At 41.0% G+C, this 25,646-nt stretch overlaps 1 protein-coding gene across 6 annotated transcripts in view; it reads left to right on the forward strand.

The window, feature by feature from the left end:
- The window catches only part of MYPN (myopalladin), a 120,945-nt gene that overhangs the window by 32,726 nt on the left and 62,573 nt on the right, over positions 1 to 25,646 (forward strand). For all 6 annotated transcript variants that reach the window (XM_011994082.1, XM_011994081.1, XM_011994084.1 and 3 more), the window contains 6 exons: positions 4,181 to 4,356; positions 6,704 to 6,755; positions 9,558 to 9,672; positions 11,234 to 11,305; positions 19,653 to 19,794; positions 22,913 to 22,936. In XM_011994082.1, the coding sequence (XP_011849472.1) occupies positions 4,181 to 4,356; positions 6,704 to 6,755; positions 9,558 to 9,672; positions 11,234 to 11,305; positions 19,653 to 19,794; positions 22,913 to 22,936 (581 nt within the window). The remainder of the gene's footprint in view (positions 1 to 4,180; positions 4,357 to 6,703; positions 6,756 to 9,557; positions 9,673 to 11,233; positions 11,306 to 19,652; positions 19,795 to 22,912; positions 22,937 to 25,646) is intronic.

Consider the following 25,646-nt stretch of genomic DNA (forward strand, 5'->3'; position numbering starts at 1 on the left):
TAACCAACCTCCCTGTTGTAAGCTCTGTATCTCTTCCCCCATTGTCAGCAACCTTGTGTCTCCAAATCCCAAAACTTTCTGGGGTTCTGCTGCACAAATTGGCTTCTTCTTTCACTAATATCCCCAAGTGGGCACTTGGTTTCCACATTTCTCAGATCTTCTGGCTCCTCAACCTTCTTTCCCCCTTCCAAGCGTTTTGAAGTCTTAGGTCTGCTATTGTCTCCACTTCCATTCTTTTTGTCCTTATGGTTTTGTACCTTTAAAAAATTATTTTATTCTCATTTTGGGGGCATTTCAGGAGGATAGTAAAGATAAATATATGTGATCCATATGTCATGTTTAATCGGACATCCAGTATTTGAATTTGGAGCTGCACACGCTCTGAGGATTTGTTTGTACAAGCTCCTTGTGGTCTTGGTAGTTTTATGCTTTGGGAGATTTATGAACCCATTTCAGCAGCTCTATGTACTGCTGCTGCCACAACAGAAATCAAAGGTTGCCATAGAACTTGATGAAGTAAATAACAAATACTTAGAAAATATTGACTATGAATTTTTTTCCATCATTCAATCTTTCGACAAACCCATCAAACACTTATTTTCTGAGTTCCTACCATGTTCCAGGGCGCTATTGTAGGTGCTGGCATTGTAGTGGTGAATAAGACCAATACGGTCCTCTCGTGCACTCTGCAATCTAGTGAAGGGAGCAAACCACAACAAAATAAACAAGTATATAAGACAATTTCAGATAGTAATAAATGTTATGAAGATAACAAAAGAGGGTAATGTGCTAGAGTGACTGAGGATAAGGGGGCTATATTGGGAAGAGGGTCAGGGAAGGCCTCTCTGAGAAGGCAACATTTCAGCTGAGATCTGACTCATGAGAAGGACCTATCTTTGTAAAGATCTGGGGGAGGAGGGTTTCAGGAAGTACCAAAATTCCAAAGTGGGGAAAAGCTTATGTGTTCACAGAATCAAAAGACCAATGTGGTTGGAACGTAGTGAAGGGAAGAGTGATGGGAGATGTGGTCCAGAAATCAGAGCTGGAAAGGCAAATTTGGATGTTGTCCCAAATAGAGGTAATAATTGAAATTATAGGATGGATAAGAAGGCCAAAGGAGAGAGTATATAGAAAACTATGGTAGGCACTGTGGATGCTTACAAGAGCATCTAAGACACTGTCTTTACCTTCAAAGAATTTACAACCTAGGAAACTGGACACATTTTCAAAATAGAAAATGATAAAAGAGTGCGTAATCAAGTATTTGCATGACATAGTATATGTTTTTTTTTTAGGTGAAGTTAGAAAACATAACAATTATTCAGAATTGATAGTAAAATATAGCTTTGTGGAGGAGGTGATATCTGAGCAGAAGTTTGATGAAAATAATAAAAGAGTGTGTAATCAAGTATTTGCATGACATAGTATATGTTTTTTTTTTTAGGTGAAGTTAGAAAACATAACAATTATTCAGAATTGATAGCAAAATATAGCTTTGTGGAGGAGGTGATATCTGAGCAGAATATTTGTAGTAGCTGAAAGGCAGAAAAAGAGAATCTCAGAGAGAAAAAACATGGGCAGACTTGAATGTTGGGGCGTGACCATGACATATTCATGGAATAATAAAGAATAGCTTGACTGTTGGGAAGTAGTTGAACAGGTGAGTTTTTTCAGTGTGCTTTAGAATCTTGCCTTCACCTAAAGGCAAGATGTGTGTGGTGACTCATTCCTATAATCCCAGCACTTTGGAAGGCCAAGGCAGATGAATTGCTTGAGCCCAGGAGTTCAAGACCAGCCTGGGCAACATAGCAAAACCCATATCTACTAAAAATACAAAAATTAGCCAGGTGTGGCAGCACGTGCCTGTGCTCCCAGCTACTTGGAAGGCTGAGGTGGGAGGATCACCTGAGTCCGGGGAGGTTGAGGCTGGAGTGAGCCATGATCATGCCACTGCACTTCAGGGCAACAGAGTGAGACCTTTCCCCCCCCTCCAAAAAAAAAAGGCCGGGCGTGGTGGCTCATGCCTGTAATCCCAGCACTTTGGGAGGCTGAGGCGGGTAGATCACAAGGTCAAGAGATCGAGACCATTCTGGTCAACATGGTGAAACCCTGTCTCTACTAAAAATACAAAAATTAGCTGGGCGTGGTGGTGTGCAGTGTGCACCTGTAGTCCCTGCTACTCAGGAGGCTGAGGCAGAAGAATCGCTTGAACCCAGGAGGCGGAGGTTGCGGTGAGCAGAGTTCGGACCACTACACTCTAACCTGGTGACAGAGCGAGACTCGGTCTCAAAAAAAAAAAAAAAAAAAAGAATCTTGCTGTATAAATGGTAGGAGGGAGAAGACGGATTTCAGCACTGAGTGGTTAGATCTAAATTACAGGAAAGATTAGCAACTGCCAGGGCTACTTAATTTTTGATACTTAGTAGTTATTATACCTCCCAGTTAATTACTTTTTATTAAATTGATTAACAGTTATTATTTCAAAAAATGAAAAAATGTAAAAGGGTACATTGAGCCAGGCCAGGCGTGGTGGCTCACACCTGTAATCCCAGCACCTCGGGAGGCCGAAGTGGGCGGATCATGAGGTCAGGAGTTCGAGACCAACCTGGCCTAAATGGCGAAACCCCATCTCTATTAAAAATACAAAAATTAGCTGGGCATGGTTGCAGGCGCCTGCAATCCCAGCTACTCGGGAGGCTGAGGCAGGAGAATCGCTTGAATCCAAGAGGCAGAGGTTGCAGTGAGCCGAGATCGCGCCATTGCACTCCAGCCTGGGTGACAGAGTGAGACTCCATCTCAAAAAACAAACAAACAAAAAAAAGGTACATTGAGCCATCTCACTCCTATCTGTCCTTATCCATCTTGTTTCCCTTTGCCCCTAATAGCCGCTTATGATTTGCATTTTATTCTTTCCAATTTTCTTTCTGCAAATGCAAACAACATGAACATATCTTATTTCTTGTCCCCCGTAAGGTCATATTCACAAGTATGGGGGTGGGGTAGAACTTCCACATATCTATGGCAGGACGACATAATGCAACCCGTAAACCCCATTTCTCACACAAGGCTAGCACCCTATATGCACTCTTTTGCACCTTACTGTTAAAATTCAATTATATATCTTGGGATTCTTTCCATGTTAGTACACAGTAATCATTCTCATCTTCTTTTTAGAGCAGCATAGCGTTCCGTTGTGTGGCAGCATCAGTCCCCTAAGGATGAATGCCTGAATCGTTTACAATGTTTTGCTGTTTGAATGAGTAGCCTATACATTCGTCATTTTGTACGTATGCAAGTGGATCTGTACAAGATTCCCACAAGTGGGATTGTTGGGTCCAAGGATATTTGCATCTGTAATTCTGGCAGTATTGGCAGACTTCTTTCGTAGGGTTTATGTCATTCACACTAGCAATGCATAAGAGTGGTCAAACATTTAGAATTTTGCCAATCTTCTACATGAAGAATGGAATTTCCATTTAATTTTAATGTCCATTTCTCTTATTATGCACCTCTACATTTTAAACATTATTTTATATAGTATTTTTGGTAAACTTTGGCCAGAAAACTAGGCTGTAATATAAATTTCTAACTTCAAGGATATAGAATTGAAAGAAAATATAGTAACCTATAGAAACATATTTAACTTGGGTTATTTGCCAGAGTTGGGCCACTCCTGGGAGAATATGGCCCCTCCTCCTTACTCTGATGGTTCAAGTAACAGAACAAATTAATTTTCATTTAGTTAGGTCAGATGAAACTTAATAGAAAGAAATGAGTGTCCTCAACTTTACGAACTTGTATTATCTTTTACATTCTCTCTACATAAGCTAATGTAGCACTTAATGCATATGATAGGAATCAGAAAGTCATTTTAGGAGAAGCCAAGTTCCGCATCAAAGACCCCGATCTTTGTACTTGGCTGTTCCTGCTTTCTCACCAGTTTTCTCAGTTGTACCATTCTTAACTGAAGCTACTTTCTAATTTCCTGAGTGTGGTGTCAATGCGGTTTGAATACTGCCAACTCTTCTCACTGTTATAAAAAAATAATGTTATAATGATGGGGGTTTTTTGTTGTTGGTTCTGACTTTAAATGAAGCTCATTTAAGAGAATATCTGGAGCTGTCAATGTTACTGTCTCGCATTTGGGTCATGTCCAATGACCATATTCTTTTCCCTGCAGGTGGTACTGTGAAGGCAAGGAGCTTGAAAATTCCCCAGACATTCACATCGTCCAGGCAGGAAATCTGCACTCACTGACCATTGCAGAAGCCTTTGAAGAGGACACAGGACGCTATTCCTGCTTTGCTTCTAACATCTATGGGACAGATTCAACTTCTGCTGAGATTTATATAGAAGGTATATGACACTTAATAGTAAGACATTTAGTTATACTAAATAAATAGTTATTGAGGGCCTCCTCTATCACACGCTATTCTAGACAATGAGGATACAGCAGTGAACCAAGTAGACAAAAACGCTTAGGCTCATTTACTGATGATTTACATTACATGATGGGAAAGACAGAAAATAAACAAGATAAACAAATAAAATATATGATATGATAGGTTTATATAAACACTGTGAAAGAAATAAAAAGCAAGAAAAAGAGATGGGAATAGCGCATGTGTGAATGTGGGAGGTGGAGGGGTGGGGAATGAGCCACAAGGTCCTTTGAGAGAAATTTACTCTAGGCAGAAAAATCAGCAAGTACAGTGGCCCTGAGGGTAGGAGTGTGCTTGTCTTAAGGTACAGGGATGAGCCAATGTGGCCAGGGTGGAGTGAGCAAGAAAGTAACAGAAGATGAGGTCGAAAGGTAAAACGGGGTGGAAGTGGAAGGAGGGAGGTAAGCAGACCACAAAAGTCCTTGTAGGTCATTGCAGGAACTTTGGTTTTGACCCTGAGGTAGATGAGAAGTTCTGGAGCATTCTGAGCAAAGACATAACATGATCTTAGTTTTTTTGTTTTGTTTTGTTTTTTAGACGGAGTCTCACTCTACTGCCCGGGCTGGAGTGCAGTGACACAATCTCGGCCCACTGCAACTTCCGCCTCCTGGGTTCAAATGATTCTCGTGCCTCAGCCTCCCAAGTAGCTGGGATTACAAGCGTGTGCCACCACACCTGGCTAATTTTTGTATTTTTAGTAGAGACGGGGTTTCACCATACTGGCCAGGCTGGTCTCAAACTCCTCACCTCTAGTGATCCGCCCACCTCAGCCTCCCAAAGTGCTGGGATTATAGGTGTGAGTCACTGCACCTGGACGATCTGACTTAACAGTCACTGTGGCTGCTGTTTGAGAATATACTGCAGGGAGTCAAGGGTAGATGCATGGATACCATTTGGGAACACTGGAAAGGCGTTTACATTGGCATCAAGTTTATATGATTAATTTGAGGTGAAAAAAATCAACTTATGCTCCTTTGTATCTACCTAAATTTGTGCTCCTATTTTATCTTATCCTCTGAATTTTGTCTGCAGATCATTCTTTAGCACCTTTTTTTTTAAAACCAATAATACTTTATGTATGCCTTGGTTTTAGCATTTAAACATATTATTATGGTATAGATGCCCATTTATCAACTAGATTGTAAGGCCAGGACTTATTTACATCTCCAATATGTATTTGTACAACGTACTTACATAGTACCAAGTACATAGTGAGTATTTGGTAAACATTTTTTGAATAAATACATGAATAGAAATGTGTTGTATGTGTATGTGTTTTTATCCTCACATTTTTGGAGTCCAATAAATACCTCCAGATTTAGCTGTGTTATATCTTCGTGGAATGCACTATCCTGAGAAGTAAATCCAGGATCAAAGCTCTGCTAACAGTGCTGAGATTCAATTGCTGGGTTTTTGTTTTTGTTTTTTCTTTGTGGCAAAAAGACTTTAAACACCCCCTCTCTCACGATGAAGGATGACTCGTTAATATTAGACTGAACGGAAGAGGATCCACCTACACCTACAGTGTTTGGAATCCAGTGTAATCCCTTCTTATATTCAATCTGTGTAGGCCAAGAGCAAGAGGACTTATGAACACCAGAGAATGTCTGCAAATACTGCTCTGTTAGGCCAAAGGCACCAGCAGGTGCTTTACATACAAGAACACTTAGAAGTTGGGTCAGTGGCCGAGCGCGGTGGCTCACATCTGTAATCCCAGCACTTTGGGAGGCCGAAACAGGCAGATCACGAGATCAGGAGATCGAGACCATCCTGGCTAACATGGTGAAACCCCGTCTCTACTGAAAATACAAAAAAAAATTAGCCGGGCATGGTGGCGGGCACCTGTGGTCACAGCTACTCCGGAGGCTGAGGCAGGAGAATGGCGTGAACCTGGGAGGCGGAGCTTGCAGTGAGCCGAGATGGCGCCACTGCACTCCAGCCTGGGTGACAGAGTGAGACTCTCTCAAAAAAGAAAAAAAGAAAAAAAAAAAAAGAAGTTGAGTCAGTTAATTTGAACACTAGCACTAACTAGACATGTGACCTTGAGCAATTACTTCAACTTCTTAGGGCCTGTTTCCTCGTTTGTTAAGTTGGGTGTTACTGTAGGGAATCACTGAGTTCATTTCTAAGATTCTGTAGGTATTCAGATATCTAGGAATCAGGTAAACAAATTATCATCTTAAAAATCTTATGTCGTGTTTAGGAACCAATTTAAGAAATTATCTTCTTAACAATCTTGTGTCTTGTTTTTATTTTTCCAGGGGTTTCTTCTTCTGACTCAGAAGGGGACCCTAACAAGGAAGAGATGAATCGGTAATTCTGATTTTCTGTCTTATAGCTTTAGCATCCTCAGATCAATTAATAGCTTAAAAAGAGCTATTAATTGGTTACTAGAACTTAAGGTGGGCGGCTCCAGGGTTTGACCACAAAATTAAATGAATAAATAAACAAATTGAGTGGATTTGAAGAAGACCCTACTTTTGCTTAAGTCTTGCCTAGCAGATTAATTTGAATCTTTCCAATTTACTCCCTACAGAGGATGAGCTCCTTAAGGACAGAAATCCTTTGTGTATGCCTACCTTGAAATGATAAGTTGCTTCTAGCTTTTGTGCAGATATGAACATTCATAACCAGAGTAAATGATCCCTCTTTGACCCCCTTCCTTTATCATTCTCATGGCCTTGAGTCAACTCCTTCTCTTCTGCCTTTTATGCCAACCACCTCCTTAGAGGGCTTTCTGTCTGCTTCTGCCTTTTTCTCTGTTTTACAGTGTCCAAACTACAACCAGTTATTCTCTAAAAGAGATCAAGATTCTGATCCTATTATTTTCCTGACTCAGAAAAAGATTATTATCTATGAGAAAACAAAAATCAAACACGAAACAAGCAGCAACATTTAAAAAAAATCTTAACATGGCGTACATACAAAGCCTTATTCAGTAGAGCATCAACCAAGTTTTTCTGTCCCCTCCTCCCTTCCCCACCTCAGGCTGTCTACATTGTTGACATCTCACCCAAGTCATGTATAGTTCCTCTTCACTCCTTCGTTCAAGCTATTCACTTTGCTAGGATTGCCCTATCTTCTCTGTCTAGCAAACTCTTATTTATCCTACAAAACCCAGTCTAAATGTTCTTTCTCTTTGAACTCTGTAATAAACTTCTCCCCTATTGCACAAGCATCACTCCTTCCTTGTGACTTCCATAATGTGTTACAAACCTAAGGGGTATGAATTTTGATCTATAAACTTAAGTAAGCAAGAAATATCCCATTTGTTTATTTGCACTAAATCTACTTGTAGTTGTTGGGATTTAGCCTCAGTGTATCATAGAGACTCAAATTAACTGTGACTTAAATGAAACAGATATTTATTTCATATTTACATACAAATCTGAATTTGGTGGGTAAAATGACTCCACATTCCACTAGGTTCCTGTCTGCTTCCTGTTTTCTGCTTTATCTCAGGCTGAGATGTTGCCCTCATCTTCTTAGGCTAAAATAGAAAGAAATAAAGGCTTGTCAGCCTTTTAAGGTCATCTGTCTTAAAATACATATACCACTATCCCAAATATCCCATAACCAGAAAGTACTCATGTGGCAACACCTAGCTGCAGTGAATGTGGGATATGTAGTCTTTATTTGGAGCAACCACGTAAAGAAATCAGGTATTCAATTATTGTAGAAGAAGAAAACAGATGCTTTGGACACACTGATTGGCTTTGCATCAGCACATCATTCTGTTTGAGACCAGATGATGCCTGGTTGGGGAAAACATTCAGTCTGGCATTGAGTGTCACTTTCCCCCTCACAGTTTTACAATGAGCCATAGAGAGAGAGAGCAGTTTTGGAGCAAGCACCATTCTAAACACATTACATGAATTATCTCATTTAATCCTCACAAAACCCTATGAGATAAGAATTTTGTATTACTTATTTGTTTGTTTTGAGACAGAGTGTTGTCTGTTGCCCAGGCTAGAGTGCTGTGGTGCAAGGTCAGTTCACTGCAACCTGTGCCACCCAGGTTCAAACGATTCTCCCACCTCAGCCCCCCAAGAAGCTGGAATTACAGGCGCACGCCACCATGCCTGGTTAATTTTTTTGTATTTTTAGTAGAGATGGGGTTTCGCCATATTGGCCAGGCTGGTCTCGAACTCTTGGCCTCAAGTGATCTACCCACTTCAACCTCCCAGAGTGCTAGTATTATAGGTGTGAGCCACCGTGCCCCCTACAGGAATTATTATTTCCCCATTTTAGAGATGAGGAAGTTGAGGCAAAAAGATATAACCCCTAGACCAAAGGAAAGCCCTCTGTCTTCAGTCATCTATCCATGGGTTACAGGTGAGAGACCCATGTCCCAAATTCCAAGTTCCCTTCAAGCCCAGAGCTTGTTGCTTTCTGACATGTGTAATTACTGATATCTTTAACAAGACTGGGAGTCCTTTACTGAGAGAGATGGCCTTCCCCTCTGGATGCAGTTTCTCCCTGGGGTCAGGTTCTCTGGCAAGATCCACAGACCTCTGTCTCTTCCATAGCAAAACTAAAATAATCTCCCCTCTGCAGCCTTCTCAAGAATACTTGCTGGCTGTCTTGCCCTTCAAATACTCTCTTTAATTTGTATAAACTTGAAGAGCTTGCTGACTTTATGCCATTTCTGCTTTTTGTCATGCCAAATTCTCAGAGGTTAAGTTTTATATATATGAGACCCTGTCTTGGATAAGAGGTATAGATTTACAAAACCTGGCCTCTTACTTGAAATGGGAGGGGGAGGGAAACTACCGAGGGTAACAACAAAACGAATCTCAAAAAATTACCTTCTGCACGTGGTTCCGTCACCGCATTTGTCTTGGATCTCAGTTAACTGTTAATATGTTTGACTCCCTGGCTACACTGAGAACAACGGCCCAAGGACAGGAATAGTGTCTTATTCATTTTCGTGTTTGCATTGCCTAACAAAGTGTGTAGCAAAAATGCCCTTGGTCAATGTTTGTAAAATATCATCAAACCAAGATTTTTATTACACTCACCTGTAAGCAGTGATGCCATTACTAGTTTTCCTAAAATAATTTTCACGAAGAGTGATAGGTCTGTTTTATAATCTGTATTTTAATAATTTCTCAGAATCCAGAAGCCAAATGAGGTGTCATCTCCTCCCACTACCTCTGCAGCCATTCCTCCGGCAGTACCCCAAGCCCAGCATTTGGTGGCCCAACGTGGTGTGGCAACCATCCAGCAGGTACAAGAATCTAAGTGAAACACAAGTGCCGTCCACTGTGACAGACAGGCATGGTGACCATGACCATCTTGCATGGCATGATCTGTGTTCTTCTCAGGTGCAACTCCATCATCAGGATAATCACCTTGTATTTCTGGTGTTTGAGAGCAGTGGTTCCTGTTGCTTTGGGAACATATTCTCGGGCTTCATAGGCAAATTTCTAAGGAAAAGAAATGCTTTACAAATTAGTCCCTGGCTTTTCAGCTTTCTAAAGGGTGCTGATTACATATGCAGTGAGCTGCCAGCTCTCAGACTGGCCTAGAACAAACACCCTATATCATAAAACCTGATTCGTTTCATGAAGCTGCAGAGAATTCCACTTTCTAAGATGAAGCAAGCATGTAGTTATTTTTTAGAAAACAGCAAAGGCTCTCATCCTTCAAGTTAATAATAGTGATATATGCTTATTGTAAAAACAATTTAAAAATACAGAAGTATGCCAGGTGTGGTGGCTCACACCTGTGATCTCAGCACTCTGGGAGACCAAAGTGGGAGGACTGCTTGAGTCCAGGAGTTTGAGACCAGTCTGGGCAACATAGCGAGACCCTATCTCTAAAAAAAAGAAAAAAAAATTAGCCAGGCCTAGTGGCATGCACCTATGGTCCCAGCTACTTGGGAGGCTGACATGAGAGGATCACTTGAGCCTGAGACGTCAAGGTGACAGTGACCTGTGATAGCATAGCTGCACTCCAGCCTGGGCAACAGAGTAAGACCCTGTCCTCCCACCCCCGCAAAAAATGTATTAAGTAAAAAGCTTAGTCAAGGTTCTATTCCAGTGCCTTCACTCCCCAGAGGTATCTCATGTTAGTAGTTTCTAGTGGGTAGTTCCAGGCATTGTCTATGCATATAGAATACATATATGTATGCATAGACTTTAAAACATATGAAGTCATACTACCTATACTTATAACATGTTATTGATATATTTTATATATATATATATATATTCTTTTCTATTTTTGAAAAAATTATTTGTAGAGATGAGGTCTCATTGTGTTGCCCAGGCTGATCTTGAACTCCTGGCCTCAAGCCATCCTCTCACCTCAGCCTTTCAAAGTGCTAGAATTACAGCTGTGAGCCACCATACCCAGCCTGATATAGTTCTTTATTGATGATCAATATATTTAAATATATCTATCTACAACCTCTTTGTAAAAATTATCCAACCCAGTTAGTAGTGCAGAGGAGTCAAGTTTTAGTTCTAATCCACTGGTCTTCAAACTGTGATCTTTGTAGCCCCAGGGGTTCTATGGAGCCTCTTTGGAGGTTTAGGGTTAATGCCATAGATCCATAGATGTATATGTGAAGGGGTGCCATGGGGATAGGCAGCACATATTTTATAGCCACCATGACCTAAAGAGAAATAGAGTCAGTTCAGTCTAAAATTTGATATTGTTAATTCTGCATCAGTTTTTTGCTTTGGGATGCATTTCATATGCCAAATTATATAGGTTTGTTATGTCTCACTGTCCATCTAATAATCTTAGTAACAATGCATCTACTGTTGGTTCCCTTCTACCAGTGTCAGAGCCCCACCAATTACTTGCAAGGATTGGATGGAAAACCTATCATTGCAGCTCCTGTGTTTACAAAGGTAATAAAAATATTACTGCTTTCTGTCATGGCTTTAAAGACACCACAGCACTCAAAGTTATAGGATACAAGATTTACTCATTTTTATCTCAGGATTTGGTCTTATATATGTACAGTATAGGGTTTGGGGTTGTTTTGGTAGTTACTACAGTACCGTTTCAAGTCCCAGATTTCTAATAACAGTTTTAGTAATGAGAGAAATGTCTTTCCCTCTTACCACACTGATCTCTGTGGCCATTACACAACTGTTCAACATAGGAGCCGCCCCTAGAGGTCAAGTGATAAATTTCTAGTCACATATTACTCCAAAGGTTTCTCTGAATTTTTAGAAAAATTCAATTACAGGTACTTGGCTTAGGTGCTCAAGGAGATGGAGTTAAATGCTCTTAGGGGGTTTAACATAAAGCCTCCCTCCCTCTAGGACAAAGAGCTTTCTTTTTCTATTCCATAGTATCAACTATTGAGGTGGCATCAAATTCTGAGTCTCATATTCTTTGTACTTAGCACTAGAAAATTTAGTCAAGCACATTCATTTACAAATGAAAAACCAAGGGAGGGCCAGAGAGGTGAAGCCGTGTAGCCAATGTCATAGATCCAGTTAGTGGCAAAATCAGGACTACAAACAAGTTCTCCCAATTCTCAGACTGTCAGACTGTGTTTATATGTTACCCAATCCAGTGAGTGTGAAGGTAAAAAAATTGAGTCACATTGGATTTTATGGTATTATGAAGACCAAATAGGCCGAATCTACGCCCGGATTTACAGTTTATTGTTTGTATGAACACCAAACTTAGGCCCAAATAGATTTTATCCTCTTTCAAGTATACTTTGGTTTAGAGCAGTGGTTCTCAATCATGGTTAATTTTGTCCTCCAGAGTCATTGGCAATGTCTGGAGACACTTTTGTTGTCACAATTCGGGGGTTGCGTTCCTGGCATCCAGGAATGGTGCTAAACATCCTATAACACATAGGATGACAGCTCCCCACAACAAAAATAGTCTAGCTCAAAATGTCAACAGTGTTGAAACTGAGAAATCCTGGTATGAGCAAAATGGGAAAAATGGGCTATTTTTCTAGTGAGTACTGATCCTTAAAGGAAGAGCTAAATCCACAACTTCTACAGAAGCATCTGTTTCATGGGAGTTCTGCTGTATCAGACTGATCATTCAAGATGGTTTTCCAAAACCCAGAGTGGAGTCTAGAGCGAACAAACCATATTTGCTAATATCCATATCAGTTAGGCAAACATTCTTACGTGAAACAAGAGGCCTCTCAATTTTTCAAGTTCATTTCATAACCTGCGTTTGAGATTTTAGCTTTACTATTTTCAAAGTCTTGAAGTAGGAGAGCAATATGTTGTGATTTGGCGGATGCAAGACTTTGATGAGGAGTTCTAGGTGGACCTTTATGTGGGGGGGTGTATGTGTGTTTGTAACACAGCTAAGAGAGCTACTTCTTATTGTCTCTTATCGTCATTGCTAAGTCATCTAACCTTAAAACAGGGATTAAGTGCCACAGACACTTTAATTTATCATGCCAGTTTGTCACACCTTAGAGACAGTGCTGACTCTTCAAAGGCAGCTAAACCACAAGATAGTTTATACTCAGGCTCAGCTAGTCTCCCCCTCTCTTCCCTTCCTCAACTCCGTCTGCCCAGACAGACAGGTGACATCAGAGGGATACCAGGTGATACAGCCACTCAATTTCAAATCTTCCTAGGTACTGATGTCTTCCGTGCATCTATGTCCATGAAAAGGGTCCAACTCTGTAAAATAGTTAGAAGAGATTTATTCTCAGCCAAATATGAATGACCATGGCCTGTGACAGAGCCCTCAGGAGATTCTGAGAACATGTGCCAAAGGTGGTCGGGGTACAGCTTGGTTTTATATCTTTAGGGAGACATGAGACATCTATCCGTACATGTAAGATGTACATTGATGTGGTCTGGAAAGGCAGGACAACTGGAAGTGAGGCCTTCCAAGTCAGAGGCAGATTCAAATTTTTTTTGATTGGCAATTGGTTGAAAGAGTTATTAACAATAGAAAGGAATGTCTGGATTAGGATAAGGGGTTGTAGAGACCAAGGTTTTATCATGCAGCTGAAGCCTCCAGGAGCAAGCTTCAGAGAATAGATTGTAAATTTTTTTTATCAGATCTTATCAGACTTACAGAATCTGTTCTATCAGTAATTCCAGGAGATATAATGAGGCATGTCCCCTTCCCATCATGACCTGAACTAGTTTTCAGGTTAGCTTCAGAATGCCCTTGCTGAGAGGAGAGGTCCATTCAGATGGTAGGGGGCAGGCAGGGGAGGGTGCGGAGCGGGTGTGCGCTAAGAATTTCATTTTTGGTTTACCCGTATCACCTAGAGCATACCTCTGGCACGTTCATCATGACAGTAAAGCTGTTTACCTTTCGATCTCTCCTGTTCACCTTGAAGACTGTCTCTAATATCTAGATAGGAGTCCATAGAGGCAGCAATAGGTAAAAAGTTGTTATTATTTTGAAAAGTCCAATAGGACTTTAACATTTATTTATTTATTTGTTTGCTTGTTTGTTTGTTTTTTGAGATGGAGTTTCATTCTTGTTGCCCAGGCTAAAGTGCAATGACGTGATCTCGGCTCACTGCAACCTCCGCCTCCCAGGTTTAAGCGATTCTCCTGCCTCAGCCTCCCAAGTAGCTGGAATTACAGGCCTCCACCACCATGCCCGGCTAATCTTTTGTATTTTTAGTAGACATTAGGTTTCACTATGTTGATCAGGCTGGTCTCAAACTGCTGACCTCAGATCCGCTCACCTCAGCCTCCCAAAGTGCTGGGATTACAAGCATGAGCCACTGTACCCAATTAACATTTATTTTATTTTATTTTATTTTAGACAGAGTCTCCCTCTGTCACCCAGGCTGGAATGCAGTGGCATGATCTTGGCTCAGTGCAACCTATACCTCCTGAGTTCAAGCGATTCTCATGTCTCAGCCTCCCGAATAGCTGAGACTATAGGTGTGTGCCATCACACCTGGCTAATTTTTGTATTTTTAGTAGAGACAGGGTTTCACCATGTTGCCCTGGCTGGTCTGGAACTCCGACCTCAGGTGATCTGCCCGCTCAGCCTCCCAAAGTGTTGGGATTACAGCCGTGAGCCACGGTACCCAGCCACATTTGTTCTTTACATTTAATTTTCATGAGCTGATTAGAGCTACAGATTGAGCTGCCTTTGTATGGCGACTCTGATTAGCTCCTTCTATTACTAATTAGATGCTCTGATTGGCAGATACATATACTTTTGATAAATGAAAATAGGAAAATGAATTAATCATTAACATATTTTGTTTGTGAGATAAAATCTCTAAAAGAAATAGCTTCATGGTGGGAAAATGGTCCTTAGTACACAGACCCAAACCGTGACGAGGTTTTCTCAGCCTCATCAGGATATGTGCTTTTGCCTCCATAAATGGGATAAGGATTGTTCAGGCATTGGGCACTAGGATAGGCAGTGGCTCAGATTCCAGAAAGACTTATCAGCAATGATGTGCTTGCGTTAGTTTCCGTCAGTGAGGGCAGGATTGAGGTCATAGTCACTGCCAGTGTCATTAGCAAATTTCTGAGTCAGAGCCACCAGTGATGGATGGTATCATGTGGCTATGAGCCATGATAACAGATGATTTGCATATGTTTGTTTGGCTTACTCCTGCTCTATTTACTTGTTTAGGGACTTCTGGCATTCCAGTCCCTATGACTCACTTTCTATACTGCCCAACAAAGCATTTCTTTGCCAGTGGTGGCAAGAAGCCACTTTTTTTTTTTTTTTAAAGAAACGCTTAGAGAGCAGAGTTTTATTTAACTCCTTCCTCTGCTGGTGACAGCGAAGTACTTATCTTCTTTTAAAAAAAGTTAAAATGAAAAGTGGGTTGCCCAGCAAAACAGTGGTAGAATTTGAGAGTGGACTACGGGATTCCAAAACTAGTTCACTACTCTACTCATAGGTGATGTTTTTAAACATACCTATGTTTTTAAATGCTCTTTAACTGTGGATAGAGATAGGTTATCCTCCATCCTCTACGCAGTATCAAAAATACTTTCGCTCTGTTTATGCGGGGAAAACAGCACTCACACTTCTTGAGTGTGAAGGGAGGTCGATGATCAAATTAGAATCTTACTCCTATCACTGCTCCCACCCTAGCAGCAGCTGCTCTGGCAGGCTTTCAAGGCTGCAGCAGCCCTGGCCTCAGCTGCTTCAGCAGTAATTTGAAGAGTGCAAGGGGGCAGGGGAAGTGAGAATTTGAAAAAGAGCACTTCATTATATAACAGCAAAGGCAGGAAACCCTGAAATAACTGGGCCAGTAGTGGAATCCAGATTTCTGGAGTTCATGGGCCCCTCTCCCCAGTCAATCAATTCTGGAGACTTTTCTTACTCAATGATTGCATGGGGCACTTGTGACAGTCAAGAGGCAAAAGAGCTTTCAATCAAACAGTTCTTTATCAGCACAAACCACTTTGATCTAACTCCATCCTAAAGCACTGTGCACTTGCAGCATCTTCCAAGGTGCAAAATTATCAACTAATTTAAAAACAAATAAAATGGCAAAATGAACCTTGTAGCTGACATCTTTTAACCAATAAGGCAGATGCTCTTTCTCAAGGATGTCCCAGCATTATGTTTGTGGTTATAGATCTACTATGCAAGAACTATATCCTTTCAACTCACATTTATAGCAGTGGGCATGGTGCTTGGCACAAAGCAGGCACACATTTATTCTGTGACAAATAACTTCCACTTCAGGCGAGGCACGGTGGCTCACAACTGTAATTCCAGCACTCTGGGAGGTTGAGGCAGGAGGATCACTTGAGGCCAAGAGTTCGAGACCAACCTGACCAAGATGACGAAACCCTGTCTCTAACTAAAAACACAAAAATTAGCCGGGCGTGGTCGCACTCACCTATGGTCCAGCTACTTGGGAGGTTGAGGCAGGAGAATCACTTGAACCCAGGAAGTGGAGGCTGCAGTGACCTGAGATCATACCACTGCACTCCAGCCTGGGTGACAGAGCGAGACTCCATCTCAAAAAACAAAACAAAACAAAAAAACCCTTCCGTTTCAGCTAAGAAGAAATTATTATTTTCATTACTTTGTGACTTCAGAGTGTCTTTAGGAAGAATAGAGAAAAAAAGTAAAATGTCAAATGGCCATGGAAGAAGACATGCTTCCCAAGTCTCTGTGTTGTCAAGTCACCCTACAAAGAATGTCCTCCCAGATGACCAGTTTAGTGATGACACACAAGATAGATTTGCACTTTGAATACTGCATACCTGAGGAAGTTGTAGATCTTTGGTTATAATGACTTTAGTCCAGATTCATAATTCCTAGAAAAGACTAACTTAATCTTTGCTAGTTGGAGACTGTTTGTCTCATTTGTTGTCAGTGAAGCTGAAATGAATATGATCAAGTCTGTACACCCCATGCCATTAGTAACAAACAGCCTAAGACCTACTGCCATGATGAACGTGATGTCAGCTACACTATGTTCTAATAGTGTAACTGGTTTGGATCCTGATCTGTGGCAATATGAGCCAGCTCTTTCTCATGAAACTTTGTAGAAAAGCAGCTTTCAGCAATAACAACCATCATCATCCTTATAACTATGACTCTTAACAGTTTTCTAAGTGGCTTGTGAGATGACCCTCTGTTAAGAGTCATAGTTTTCATTCCTTCTTGAGGCAAACCAGTTAGAAAACCAAACCAAACACCAAAAAGGTGGTGGTGGCAGAAGGGGTTGAGTAAATGAAACAGTACATTCACAGTAGAATGAGGTCAATCTAATATGCTCTGACATGGCCTAAAGTTCAGCTCAGATGTATGAGCCAGTTCTCAATCTGCAGAGGTTACACGAAAGCCCTGCTTGAAAAGGATCTCTTTGAGAAAATATGGTGCTCACAATTTAAACCATCAGTTGGTTGTTATTCATTTGACATCAAAGGCCAAGACTTGTGTCCTATTCACGAGCCCAGCCTAGTTATGTGAGATACTACAGTGTATGGAGTGGGCCTCCTAATGTCTGTGATGGAAGCTCATTCCAGTGTGGCACATCATCAATGCTCAGTAAAGGAATGAAAACTTTATTGTGTATAAGCTCCAGGAAAGTGTCTAAGTGCCATTAAAGTTTTCAATGGGTCCCAAAGCTCCCATTTGAGCACACAATTTGCTCAGAGGTCAGTGTGGAGGACATACTCACCAGTTTGCCGGGAGCACCCAAAATTCACTGATGTTTCCTGTTTTCCGTTCTTGTCATTAGTAGATGTTTTGGGAAGACAAAGAATAATTAAATTTTTTGGTCAAATAGTTCTTTATTAATTCAGAAACCACTCGGTGCTAATCCCATCCTGAATTACTTCAGCAAACAAATTTGGGACCTCAGAAAGAACAAAACACTAGCATTGAACTACAGCGCCCCCTGGCTGTCACAATTATCAATGCATAACACCCCTGCGGTGAAAGTCTCTTACGCAGCTAATGCTATGTGGTTTTCCCCAGCCCCATATTCTCCTTAGACAAATGCTATTAAGTACGACAGGACCAAGTACAGAATATCATAAGTTGTTCAGACAAGAACTGTAAAAAATAACGAAATATTTGTAACAGCGAATGACAAAAGAGAAAAAACGGTTGACTTTCCCCTTCTCTGAAGCAAGAGCCAGTATTTCCTAAAAGCAGGTCCAAAAATTGTAATAATAGAAAGCCATGCAGCATTTGTTGCTTACAGAGTTTTTGGAGGAAGTTTAATTATAACCTTTTTATGCTTACAGTCTTTGGGCCAAATGAAAAACAAAAATATGCCAATACATGTGCCAAAGAAGCATTTCATAATCACATGAATTGCCAACTACAGAAAAGAATGTATGGTTTTCAGCTCACAAATCATGACGAATAAGAAACTAGTTGTGAAAAAATGTGCATTTTATTATCTTCTAGAGTCTAGTATAGTATACAGTGATATCTTACAATTCAAAGTGGTCTCCGTAAACCTTTTATTGTGGGAGTGTGGAAAAGCATTTAATGATTCCTTTGCAAATTTACAACATATTTTACAATGACATATGACTGTATGTGTGACTAGGATTTTATAAAGACTGTGATTGTTTTTATTCCACAACGGATTAGTGAGGCTATCCTGTAAAGACCACTTAAGGAAATCAAAACGGCAAACTGAAAATCAATTTCCAGGACTGCAGAATGTAAACAAGGCAAAGCTAGGAAGACAGAACCAGTTACTTGGGCCATATAACCCTTCCATATTATGAGCAGCCACATTCTTTTGTGGACTAATACATCACTCCTATGTTGAACACATCTAGTAGATACTCACTGCAGATTTAAAGATTATTATTATTTCTAGAAATCAAACACAACTTGGGCATTTAAGAACAGAGGTACTGAGGCCGGGTGCGGCAGCTCAAGCCTGTAATCCCAGCACTTTGGGAGGCCAAGGCGGGTGGATCGCTTGAGCCCAGAAGTTCGACACCAGACTGGGCAACACGGCAAAACCTTGTCTCTATCAAAAAAAAAAAAAAAAATTCCGGGCGTGGTGACCTGTGCCTTTAGTCCCAACTATTCAGGAGGCTGAGGTGAGAGGATCGCTTGAGCCTGGGAGGTTGAAGCTGCAGTTAGCAATGATCACAACGCTGCACAACAGCCTGGGAAAGAGAGTGAGACCCTGTCTCAGAAAAAAAAACCAAAAAACCCCGCCAAAAAAAAAAAAAAAAACCCAAACCAAAACAACAACAAAAAACCACCTCAAAGATACTGTATTAAAAGTAGCTACATTACTCAAAATGTCTTGCCTAATATTTAATAAATTTACTTAGCATTGATAGAGAGAGAAAGGAAAACAATAGTGAGGGAAAAGCTTTATATGGGTTCAGATAATTCTGTCTTCAAACCTACTTTCGGGATGTGAGGGTGATCTGGCTGCGACATCTGTCACCCCATTGACAGTCAGAATTAATTCAGCTGATCTGGCAGGCTATGCGGGTGTCCTCTTCCTCCCTCCCTGCTCCATGTGCATCCCTCCTGAAGCTGTGCACTCAGTGGAAGAAGATGACCATACCTGATATAGGAGGACCGGTCTTCGGTCAGGGACATAGGAGTAGCCGCGCTCCCCTGCTAGAACCTCCAAACAAGCTCTCAAAACTACTTTTGAATGCACATCCACAGAACTGAAGCTGCTAGAGATGTAGATGCTTTGGAGAAAAATCCAGATTTGGAGATGGCATCTTTTTCTAAAATTCAACGCTGGGACTAGATTACAAAAATGTGTACTTTTTGGTTCTAACTACATTCTTCTTATCATTATAGATGCTACAAAATTTGTCAGCTTCTGAGGGTCAGCTGGTTGTCTTTGAATGCAGAGTAAAAGGAGCTCCATCTCCTAAGGTTGAGTGGTATAGAGAAGGGACTTTAATAGAAGATTCTCCAGATTTTAGGATTTTACAGAAAAGTAAGTTAATTTAAATTATTTTCTGATATTTTATTTTTATGAAATTATTGTATGCACTTATTTTTGTAACTTTTTAACAACTAACTAAAAATATAATCAAAAGAATAAAATAAAAAACACCTGTAGTCATACTCCTGTTAATATTTCAGTGTATGTTCTCCAAGAAATTTTCCATGCATAGTTTTTAGAGAAAATCATCGTATTCTTTTTTTGTAAATTGATTATTTACTCAACATTTAATGAATGCCTTTCAATGTCAATAAACACAGAACCTCCTTACTTTTTTTTTTTTTAGATGAAATCTCACTCTGTCACCCAGGCTGGAGTGCAGTGGTGCGATCTCGGCTCACTGCAACCTCCACCTCCTCGGTTCAAGCGATTCTCCCGCCTCAGCCTCCCCAGTAGCTGTGAATATCTACAGTTACTACCCTGGAATAAATTTCTAGCACGAGAATTGCTGCTGTAAATTTACCTTTTTAAGGCTTTTAAAATATGTTGCCAAAATGCCACCCCAAAGGGTTGAACTAAATTTAGTATGATCACACAATTAATCAGTCGAACTGAGACCCTTTGGGGCAGTGAAAGAGGATGCTATTAATAATTATGCAGGGATCCCAGGCATAAACTAGGTCTGTCCCAGTTGAACTGGGACACACGTCGCCCTAGCTATATCCTACTACAACCAACAATACATGGGAATGCCTTTCGTCTCACACCTTCACCAACAATGAGTGTTAACCATTTTATTAAAAATCTTCACTAACTTTACAGGCCAAAAATGGGAACAATTGTTTTAATCTGCACTTCACTAATTAAATCTGGGATTAAACTTTTCTTTTTCATGTTTACTTAGGTCTTTGTATTTCTTTATTTCACATTGGGTTCTTGCTCTTTTTTATTGTAAGAATTATTTAGAAATTTACATGGTTAGTTCTTCTTTTCTTATCGCACCATGCTTTCACCTTGTCATGCAGTGCTTTCTCCTTGACCCATTTCAGCCATAAACTACATTGCAACATACTTGCTTTTAAAAAAATATGTTTTATTAACTATGTAGAACAATCTATTATAGAAAAACTTGGGAAAGAAATTTGCTAAAATGTTGGCAGTCTTTCTCTGGGCAGTGAGTCTAGGGTCGATTGTTTTACTTCCTTTTGCATTTCTGTATTTTTTTAGTTTCTCCATAATGAACATGTATAACTTTTGTTTATTTATTTTTTTTTACATTGAATAATAAAAATTTTACAATTTACCATGTACAACATGATGTTTTGAAATATATATACATTGTGGAATGGCTAAGTTGAGCTAATGAACATATGTATTACCTCACACACATCATTTTTTGTGGTGAGTTACTTGCTTTTTTCTTAATCTTTTTCTGCCTATCACAAAATAGTAGTCCTTAGATCAGTGTGACATAGGAATCAGTGCTACTGTCAGGTTTTACTGGCAGTAGCAGCAACAATAATATATTCTGAATACCATTTAAACTGAGAGATGCCAGGCACAGTGGCTTATACCTGTAATCCCAGGCCTTTGGGAGGCCAAGGCAGACGGATCATTTGAGGTCAGTAGTTTGAGACCAGCCTGGCCAACATGGTGAAACCCTGTTTCTACTGAAAACAAAACAAAACAAAACAAACAAACAAACAAAAAAAAACACAAACTCAGCCGGGTGTGGTGACATGCACCTGTAGTCCCAGCTACTCTGAAGGTTGAGGCAGGAGAATCACTTGAACCCAGGAGACAGAGTTGCAGTGAGCTGAGGTCGCGCCACTGCATTCCAGCCTGAGCAACAGAGTGAGACCTTATCTCAAAACAAAACAAAACAAACAAACAAAAAGCAAACAAACAAAAAAAAACAGAGAGAGAAAAAATCTTCAATGGGTTTACCAGTGAAGTAGATTAAAACTAAATTCAACAACTACTTTTTGAGTGTTGGCAATTCAATATCAATCAAACACCTATGTTTAGTACCACCGGGGGCATTTTCATGAAGCCCAAAGAATTTTAAGGTAAGAACCTACTCCTGGCTGGGCATGGTGGCTCACACCTTTTAATCCCAGCACTTTGGGAGGCCGAGGCAGGCGGATCACGTGAGGCCAGAAGTTTGAGACCAGCCTGGCCAATATGGTGAAACCCCATCTCTACTAAAAATACAAAAATGAGCCAAGTGTGGTGACAGGCACCTGTAGTCCTAGTTACTCAGGAGCCTGAGGCAGGAGAATCACTTGAATCCAGGAGGCGGAGGTTGCAGTGAGCCAAGATCTTGCCATTGTACTCCAGCCTGGGCAACAAAGCGAGACTTTATCTCAAAAAAAAAACCTACTCTTGAAAAAGCTGTGATCTATCCTGAGGCTCTTAATCTTAGAAACCTCAAAGCAGGAGGTATAGTGTACATTTTATTAGAATATCAGAGCCCAAAGCCAAGAACAATCTCTCAATCTTCACAAACCTTTTCCAGGTAAGGCTGAATGAGTGCCAATAAAAGCAAGTCATTTCTGAAATAGAGCTAACTCGGAAACTTCCTTGGCTAAGGTTTATGTACTCCAAGTGAAGCCCAGATTTATTTCAAGAGGAAGCAATATCATTTAATTGTTGCTGTTGGGCAAGGCGTGGTGGCTTATGCCTGTAATCCCAGCACTTTGGGAGGCTGAGGCAGGCAGATCACCTGAGGTCAGGAGTTCGAGACTAGCCTGGTCAACACAATGAAACCCTGTCTCTACTAAAAATACAAAAATGAGCCTGTTGTGGTGGCACATGCCTGTAATTCCAGCTACTTGGGAGGCTAAAGCAGGAGAATTGCTTGAACCCAGGAGGCAGAGGTTGCAGTGAGACAAGATCGTGCCATTGCACTCGAGCCTGGGCAACAAGAGTGAAACTCAGTCTCAAAAAAAAAAAAAAACAAAAAAAACCAGTTTTTGTTCTTTTGCTGCCTTTCTGTAATATCCATCCTACCCTGTTAAGGTCATCTTACTCAATATTGTCACATAATCTTATTGTATCACTCCTGAGTGTGCAAGAGACTGTGAAATTCTACAGGAGGCTTCTGATGAACATGTAGTTTCTCAGTAAAATAAATGCTCAGAATCTTTTACTTTTCTTTTTCTTTTAGAACCTCGATCCATGGCAGAGCCAGGTAAAGATGATTTCAACTTTAATTCATTAGTATATGAGTGATTTTATATATGTAAGAATGCATAATGAAGTTACACTGAGATGAATAAAAAGTGAAAAATAAAGTTTTAGGAAAAATACAAAAATTAGCCAGGCATGGTGGTGCATGTCTGTAATCCCAGTTACTTGGGAGGCTGAAGCAGGAGAATCGCTTGAGCTTGGGAGGTGGAGGTTGCAGTGAGCCAAGATTGTGACACTACAATCCAGCCCGGGTGACAGAACAAGCGTCTGTTCTAAAAAAAAAAAAAAAAAAAAAAAGCCATCCAAATGAACTATAGCTATTATTGTAGGAGGAGAGGAGGGGACCATGTGCAAATCTGGAATATATATTTAATACCTCATATGAATGCAGTTGGTTCTTGGTCATTGAGAAGTGTTTCTTGGTTATTGAGAAGTGTTTCTTTTCCTCCATAAATGGCCGCCATTTGAGCCCCCTCAAAACTAGGCAAAGCAATTTTTATAATGCTAGGTGAATTTCAGTTCCATAGCCTAGGTATTTCAAAACTTATGCATCATCAGATTTTGCAGCTTGCAGAGATTCGGTAAAATATCTGTGATGTGATTCGATTTAGTTGGGAGGATACTAAGATGAAATACAAGTGACAGTAGGCGAACTTAGAAAGTTCAAGTCACTCACAAAACAGGGCAAAAACATCCGAAGGCCCTCTCTGTGCCACGCAGAAAAATCAGATTGTATTTGCAACCCTGTTAGAGAAAGCTGGTTTGTGATCTCATTACTATAATTCTCTCTTCAGGCTGGGCATAGTGGCCCACGCCTGTAATTCCAGCACTTTGGGAGGCTGAGACGGGTGGATCACCTGAGGTTGGGAGTTTGAGACCAGCCTGGCCAACATACATACAACCCCATCTCTACTAAATTTACAAAAATTAGCCGGGCTAGGATTTTTAAGGGTTTTGGAGTGGACTGAAGAGCGGAGATCACTGGTTGGTTGAGAAGTGCAGGGTGAAGTCATGGGACGGGGAGATGAAGAAGCCATGTTCTCATTGCTAATCTCGATCCTCTGTGGGGGTCTTCAAACTAGTTGCTGGAATTCATGGTCTGAAAAAATGTCTTAAGAGATCCTTAAACAAAAGCCTTATGAGGCTGGGCACAGTAGCTCACACCTGTGATCCCAACACTTTGGTGGGAGGACCGCTTGAGCACACAAGTTAAAGACCAGCCTGGGCAATATAGTGAGACTCCCACCTCTACAAAAACTTAAAAATTAGCCAGGCATGGTGGTGTTTATGTCTGTGGTCCCAGCTACTCAGGAGGCTCAGGTGGGAGGATCACTCAAACCTGGGAGGTAGAGGCTGCAGTGAGCCGAAATTATGCCTCTACACTCCAGCCTGGGCAACAGAGCAAGACCTTGTCTCAAAAAAAATAGAAGCCTTACGATTCTAACGTGAGAAATCCTGTCTATAGAGGCTGGGCACAGTGGGTCACGCCTGTAATCCCAGCACTTTGGGAGGCCGAGGCAGGCAGATCATGATGTCAGGGGATCAAGACCATCCTGGCTGACATGGTGAAACCCCATCTCTACTTAAAAAAATTCAAAAAATTAGCCAGGCGTGGTGGCTGGTGCCTGTAGTCCCGGCTACTCGGGAGGCTGAGGCGAGAGAATGGTGTGAACCTGGGAGGCAGAGCTTGCAGTGAGTCAAGATCATGCCACTGCACTCCAGCCTGGGCGACAGAGCGAGACTCCATCTCAAAAAAATAAATAAATAAATAAATAAAATCCTGTCTATAGGAACAATGGGGATGCAAATCAATTCTTAAATAGTCTTATGATCCTAATGTCAGAAATCCTATCTATAGGAACAAGTGGATGCAGAAGGTCAGGATCTAGTGCTGTATGACTTTAAGTGACAAAGAAAGTGGGTCAAAGTGCAGGCTGATTAATGCTTAACTATATTTCTGTCCCGAACCGAGCATGCAATTCTTGTCAACCCTGTGGTGATGGTTTCAATATCACACTGACTGGAATTGTGTGTCTCAACTACCACTTAATAAGAATAGAGTTAGCTTGACTGGCTTAGACCAGTCATGATTTACCACCTGAGGCTGAGAGGGGCCAGCTTTCTTCGAAACATATGACCACTCCAAGTAGAGTAGACAACGCCAAAGGTCTATCAACAAGGAGGTAGGAGGAGGAAGAGTTACTGAGTAGGTACTTGCCTTGGTCCACTGTGTGCTGCTGTAACAGAATACCTGAAACTAGGTGATTTTTAATAAGGAACAGGGATTTATTTCTTACAGTTCTGGAGGCTGGAATGCCCAAGATCAAGGGGCCTGCATCTGGTGAGGGCCTTCATGCTGTGTCATTCCATGGCAGAAGGCAGAAGGGCAAGCAAGCAAGTGCACAAGAGAAGGGAGGGAGAGAGGGGGCCACTCTTACTTTCATGACGAATCCACTCCTATGATAACAACATTTATCCATTTATTAGGGCAGAGGCATCATGACGTAAATACCTCCCTTTAGGCTCCACATCCCAACACTGAAACACTGGGAATTGTTTCCAGCACATGAATATTGAGGGACACGTTCAAACAGCAATACTCAATACTGCCTGCCATGCCCCCCTGGCCAGATTTCCTAGAAATGGTCTAGTTAATTCAATTCAATTATCGTGAAGCACTGAGATGCCTGCCAAGTTTCTCCTAATGCAAC

The sequence above is a fragment of the Mandrillus leucophaeus genome, unplaced genomic scaffold (assembly GCF_000951045.1).
Source record: "Mandrillus leucophaeus isolate KB7577 unplaced genomic scaffold, Mleu.le_1.0 Scaffold441, whole genome shotgun sequence".
Taxonomy (NCBI): domain Eukaryota; kingdom Metazoa; phylum Chordata; class Mammalia; order Primates; family Cercopithecidae; genus Mandrillus; species Mandrillus leucophaeus.